The following is a 6,874-nucleotide window of genomic DNA, read 5'->3' on the forward strand; positions in this document are numbered from 1 at the left end:
ATGATTATCTTTCAAATCCGATAATAAGTGGCGTATGGAACAACATTGCAGCATGCAAGAATGATCTCAAAAAAGTTGGGTTGGACACTATGGATGTTTTTCAATTAAACATCAAATCCGGTGATAATTCACTTTTTTGGTATGGCAAATGGTTAGGCCCGGTTACACTTGAAGAAAAATATCAATCTCTGTTTGAGTTGGAATCTAGGAAGAAATGTTTGGTGTCTGACAGATTTATAGACAATCAATTTAAAGCTCATTGGAAATCCAACGTGATTGATAACACCGAAATTAGGTGCATCAATAATCTCAAAAACGACTTATCAAGGGTACATTTGGAACCAGGAGAAGATCAATGGGCTTGTGCACTAGATAATGGTAGCCAATTCACTGTTAGCTTGCTAAGGAAAAAATTGGAACATTTACAATACCCTAATCGTGTTTTACCAACTTTTAAATGGAGTAAGGTAACTCCGATCAAAGTCAACTGTTTTATATGGAGAGCAATGCAAAGGAAGACTCCATCCGCAATGGCATTGAAATGCAAAGGGGTTGATATAGAAAATGATAACCGTGGCGCTTGTGTTAACAGATTGGAATGCTCTGATCATATCCTGGTACAATGTCCATTCGCATGTGAAGTCAGGAAGATTATTTTCAATTGGTGTGGTTTACAACAGGTTGAGTTCTCATCAGTTGGAGAATTAATCATTTTTGCAGAAAATTGGGGAAGCAACCCAAGGAAGGCGATAAGATTCCTCAACATATGTCATGGCCTAATCTGGAACCTGTGGAAACTTAGGAATGAGCGGGTGTTCAATGGAGTATTTCATTCTCCCATTTATGGTGCAAGGGCAATTAAGTCGATGGTGTACTTCTGGACAAAGTATAGGGGCAATGAAGGAATAAGTGATTGGGATAATTGGACCGCGTCTCCATTTACACTTTAAGTTCATAATAATGTATATCATTCCATGTATGTTTCTGCTTCTACCTTATACTTCCGTTCCCCTGCTAGTAGTGGTTCGTTTTTATTATTATTATTCGTCGTTTCAAAAAAAAAGGATAATGTGATAGATAATAGTGACATATTAATGGCGATAGTGATGGCAAACTCCTCCACCTTAATGGATTTAGATATTAATACTGATGGTCCCATTTAGATTGTTGAAATCTACTTATTCTTTTAATTAGAGCTACTTAGATTTTTTTAAGAAAACGAATATAATCTAGAGTTAAGACATGGTGAATTAAGGGCTAGATTATCTTGATTCCATCTGTTTCGTATATGAAGAATATACCAACGAGTCTATTAAATTATATATGTATAGATCTAGTGAAAAATACAAAAATAATTTTCAACCAATTATTTAATTAATGCCGTCAACTATTTTCAAAATTATACATCGTTATTTTTCTCTATAATTTGATCCATACCCAACATACACATATCCATCTAAGTATATATTTGAAACATATTCCACGTATCCAAATATAGCAGTCTGTTTTACCATTTTCATCCTTTGCATACAATGACGATTCGAATTTGGTAGCATATGGAAAACAAATTTATCTTGTTATTAAACATGCAATTTAATATATAATATATATTATAAATATTCTCCATCGACAACTGGTAACATGAAGAAGGCAAAGTGTCATGTTGGAGCAAAACACGGATTCTTACTTTACGCTTAGATTGCATTTGCATGCCCGATGTTACCTTCTCAAGCTACCAACACTCTCCATCCTTCTATCATCTATCAATATTCCTTTTTCCTTTTTAATATCAACTTCATTAAAACTTATTATTCCTAATGTTGTTTACTTTACTCCTCATGATTCTTTATTTATTCATGTATTCGTATTCATATTCTTCGTAATTCATTAATTGTGAGGCCTACTTGTTCAAAATCGGAATTAACTCTTTTCTCAAACTTCAATACTTCACCTTCATAAAAAAATGTTTTGTTGGTAACTAAATATCTATCTGAATTACTTTTACTGGACTATGACTATATTTCTTTTTATATTATTTGTAGTTAAAGTTAATCTCGTTAAATGAATTTTCAGGAAATATAAATTATTATATTTTTGTTTAAGGATTAAAAAAAATGGTAATGAATAATAATGAATGCTTCTAATGATTTAAAAATTAGAATAAATAATTGATAATGAAAGCTATAAAGCAAAGATCGGTTTGCTAATATTGAGAATTTCCTCTCCAGTCTCCACCGTCATACCTCCGCTTCCTCCGTACTCCCTTGTCTTTTCTTCTGTATTCCGGCGGAGTCTTTTTCCCTTTTCCAAGAAATTCCAAAACGAGCCCTGAGATTTTCCTCTCAAACTCTGCTTCTTGACCTTTTTCAACCATCAATGTCAGCTTGGTTGTGACAAAATTGCTGAGCTTTTTCGTATTCTTGTGCTTGTTTACTATATGCTTCATCGCTATTTTCGAAAATGAAAGGTCCTCCAAACACTTATCAACCAAATTCAGGAGAAGGTTAGGAATTTTAACAGTATGTTCCTTTTAATTTGTTCCTGCAAAAAGATTTACTCCAGTTTGGTCCACCGGTGAAACTGTAGTCGATTTTATCTTGAAATTTTCGGAATTTGAACCTTCATTTTGTTGTTTTGACGTATTATTGATCGAAATTGAACTGAAAGAGAACGTGGGTGACAGAAAAGATGAATTTTTTGTTCAAGTTGAGAGTTTGAAAGTTAATTAAATCAAAAGGTGTTTTGATCATTTTCAGGCGCAAGAAAAGTAATGAATTCGGAGTTATGGCACGCTTGTGCTGGGCCACTGGTCTCATTGCCACCTGTCGGAAGTCTAGTGGTGTACTTCCCACAAGGTCACAGCGAACAAGTAATCTTCTTTCTTTTTCTCGATGCTATCTACAATTATACATCAAGATTCAAGAAGATGCCTCAAGTTTTATTTATTCATCGATGAAAGTCATGTATTAGTATTCTACTCTCAGGTTGCAGCATCGATGCAGAAAGATACAGAAAACATACCAAACTATCCAAATCTTCCTTCTAAGCTCATCTGCATGCTTCATAATGTCACATTACATGTATGTAATTCAACAACACATAAAACTTACAATCACATAGACAAATCTTTCAACAAAATTTGATTATTTTTGGATTAGGCTGATGCAGAAACTGATGAAGTATATGCGCAGATGACACTTCAACCTGTGAATAAAGTAGGTCATGAACTGTTAGTGAATTTCGATTAAATATTTTTCTTTTTTTCATCATGTTAATTAAAGCTTATTAAACATGATATTCACAGTATGATCAGGAAGCTTTACTTATTTCTGATATGGGTCTGAAGCAAAACAAACAGCCTACTGAGTTCTTCTGCAAAACTCTTACACCTAGTGACACAAGCACCCATGGTGGATTCTCTGTACCTCGTAGAGCTGCTGAAAAGATTTTCCCACCTTTGGTATGTCATACATATGATTCAATCACTATGTTCTAGAATCTTCCATAGTTCACCATAAAAAACATTTCATAAAAATCATAGGATTTCTCAATGCAACCTCCAGCTCAGGAGTTGGTAGCTAGAGATCTACATGATCAATCTTGGACATTCAGACATATTTATCGAGGTAATTACTAATTAATAACTATCTACTCATATATTTTTCTTCTTAAACACTTTATAATATATATATAATCATCTTGAATCTCAGGTCAACCAAAGAGGCATCTACTAACAACAGGGTGGAGCACATTTGTAAGCTCTAAAAGACTCTTAGCTGGTGATGCTGTCCTCTTCATAAGAGATGAGAAATCACAGCTTCTGTTAGGAATAAGACGCGCTAACAGACAACAACCTGCTTTATCCTCATCAGTTATATCAAGTGACAGTATGCACATTGGAATCCTTGCTGCTGCTGCTCATGCTGCTGCTAATAACAGCCCTTTCACTATCTACTACAATCCTAGGGCAAGTCCTGCTGAATTTGTGATTCCATTAGCAAAGTACAATAAAGCAATGTATACTCAAGTTTCATTGGGAATGAGATTCAGAATGATGTTTGAGACTGAAGAGTCTGGAGTGAGAAGATACATGGGAACAATAACTGGTGTTAGTGATATGGATTCTGTTAGGTGGAAGACTTCACAATGGCGTAGTATTCAGGTATAGATTTTATATAAATATGATATTGATCTTTATAATGATATGATTATATAATAATAATAATGACAGGTGGGATGGGATGAGTCAGCAGCTGGTGAGCGTCCAAGTAGGGTTTCTGTATGGGAGATTGAACCTGTTGTGACTCCCTTTTACATGTGTCCACCTCCATTTTTCAGACAGAAGTTTTCTCAACAAGGTGAGTTGTCTTCCTTTGTATTGTAGAAGATGCTATTTTCTCTCTCTAAAATGTAACAGTGTTGTTGCAGATGGTGATATGGAGTTAGAGAATGGTTATAAAAGAGGGATGCCAATGCCATGGATTGAAGATGTTGGTATGAACATGAAGTTGAGTTTGGTTCAGTGGATGAACATGCAGCAGAATCATGGATTCCCTTCTAATGTTTCTCAAAATTCTCTAAGCTTTGAAGATAATTCCAAGTTATTAAGCTTTCAATCCCCTAAAACAAACCAACAATTATCATCCACATGGCCTCAACAACATCAACAACAACAGAATTCTATATACAATCACTTACAACAACAACAAATTTCAGGAAACACACAACCACATCAAGCCAATAAAACTTCATTTCAACCTTCATCATCATCCATGTCACATGAGTCTCAGTTTCAACATCAAATACTGCAACAACAACTTAATAGTAACTGCTTACAAAGTCTATACAAACCACCAATTCCAATAAGGGTGAATCCCGGAATCACTGATTCCAGTCCTCCCTCGTGTTCAACATCACCTTCAACAAATACCTGTCAAGCAACTCCACCAAACTATCAAATCAAGAACCACCAAGGACAATCTGATTCCATGATTCATGACCTAACTAAATCCAATGCAAGAATCAAACAAGAATTGCCACAACCTAAATACAAATCAATTGCTACTGAAACACAAGAACCTACAACATCTATAACATCATACTGTTTGGATGCTGGTGATCTTCCTCAAAATTTCTCAATCCCAAACTTGTGTCTTGAAGGTGATGTTATTCACTCACAGGATAGAAGTGAAAGTGATCTTTCTTTTGGGGCTAATATCGATATCTTGCCACCTGATGCTCTGTTATCAAGAGGTTTTGATCATTCTCAAAACTTGATGATAAGTCCAGAGTCATTTGGGATGCCTGATATATCCTTCAAACAAGATTGTTCAAATGAAATTAAGGATTCCGGTGTTTTAGGGAATGGGGTGTGGGGTAATAATAATCAGAGTCAACAACGCATGAGAACATACACAAAGGTAATAACATAAACATATTAACATATCGATTGTTAAGTTGATTAGTTTTTATTGTTTTTAATTAGGTCCAAAAACGAGGGTCTGTAGGAAGAACAATCGATGTGACACGTTACAAGGGGTATGAAGAGCTGAGACATGATCTTGCTTGTATGTTTGGGATACAAGGTCAACTAGAAAATTCTCAAAGGGTTGACTGGAAGCTTGTTTATGTTGATCATGAGAATGACATATTGCTTGTTGGTGATGACCCATGGGAGTAAGTGTTTAAACGAAAAGATTCAAGCTTTTTTTTTTGTTTAAATTTCATTTTTCTGAGATCGGTTTTTGTAAATGACAAAAGGGAATTTGTGAGCTGTGTGCAAAGTATAAAGATACTGTCGTATTCTGAAGTACAGCAGATGAGTTTAGATGGTGATTTGGGAAACATACGGATGCTCAATCAAGCTTCCAGTGGGACCGATAGTGGGAATCCATGGAGGGGACAATTTGACGACAATTCTGCTGCATCTTTTAACAGGTGAACATGTGAGAAAGAACAGGAAAAGTGTAATCTTGTAATAGGTGAACATGTGAGAAAGAACAGGAAAAGTGTAATCGTGTAATATGAAGTCGACAAAAAAGATGAAGGTAGAGATGATTTTGGATTTGTAAATCTTGTAGTAATAATCGGAGATATGAGAAAATATGATGTGGGTTTGCGTATAAATTGGAGATGATTGTGGTTGTTAGATAAGAAGGATGAGGAGTATTCAAAGGAGGTGTAGAACTCGCGTAGTAGCAGTGTGTTGAAGATTGTTTAAATATAATTTAATTTAATGAAAGATGTTATATATTACAAAACTATTGGTTGACCTTCTTTCTTGCTATTCTATTTTAAAATTCTAAGTCTAAAACATGTGGATCAAGTTCATGGTCAATTTTTGTGGGTCAACCATTTCTTTTTCTTGGGTGTACCCCACAAATTCTATGAAAATGAAAACGAAGTTGTTTATTTTGCTATTATTATTGACGACAAGTATGGATAGTGAACTTTTTGGACTTGTTTTTTTTTTTTCAATATAATAAAATAAATTACCAATAGTCAATATACCTTTTAATATACAATTTTGACACACAAATTATGATAGATATTGATTAACAAATTGTAATAGTCAATGTACCTTTTGATAGCCAAAGGATCCTTCGCGGCTTCACTTGTTGGTGTTGGATGTGTGAAATTTAGATATTTACTTATTTGATAATGATTAACATGTATTTATATTTATATTTTAAATATTAAAATAATATATTTATGTATCAAATTGTTGGCATAAACCAAATACGAAACTTTACGAGATGAAACATCAAGTTTGGTTTTTACAACAAAAAAGATTTAATTATGCTTACGGCATTCAATAGTTCTATTTAGTAAGCAAATAAAGTTTATATAAAATTTATATTATCTATTATATTTT

The 6,874-nt window shown here is 34.1% G+C and overlaps 1 protein-coding gene across 1 annotated transcript; it reads left to right on the forward strand.

Moving 5' to 3' along the window:
* Positions 1 to 2,205: 2,205 nt before the first annotated feature.
* LOC145063268 (auxin response factor 19-like) lies at positions 2,206 to 6,410 on the forward strand. Its single transcript, XM_079010857.1, has 11 exons — positions 2,206 to 2,503; positions 2,757 to 2,869; positions 2,985 to 3,080; positions 3,159 to 3,215; positions 3,305 to 3,460; positions 3,542 to 3,626; positions 3,711 to 4,162; positions 4,232 to 4,358; positions 4,429 to 5,420; positions 5,486 to 5,676; positions 5,761 to 6,410. The coding sequence occupies exons 1-11, from the start codon at positions 2,461 to 2,463 to the stop codon at positions 5,939 to 5,941; spliced, it is 2,493 nt and encodes an 830-aa protein (XP_078866983.1). The 5' UTR covers positions 2,206 to 2,460; the 3' UTR covers positions 5,942 to 6,410.
* The last annotated feature ends 464 nt before the right edge of the window (positions 6,411 to 6,874 follow it).

Source organism: Lactuca serriola, chromosome 7 (assembly GCF_051521515.1).
Source record: "Lactuca serriola cultivar US96UC23 chromosome 7, Lser_US96UC23_V15, whole genome shotgun sequence".
In the NCBI taxonomy this organism is placed as follows: Eukaryota; Viridiplantae; Streptophyta; class Magnoliopsida; order Asterales; family Asteraceae; genus Lactuca; species Lactuca serriola.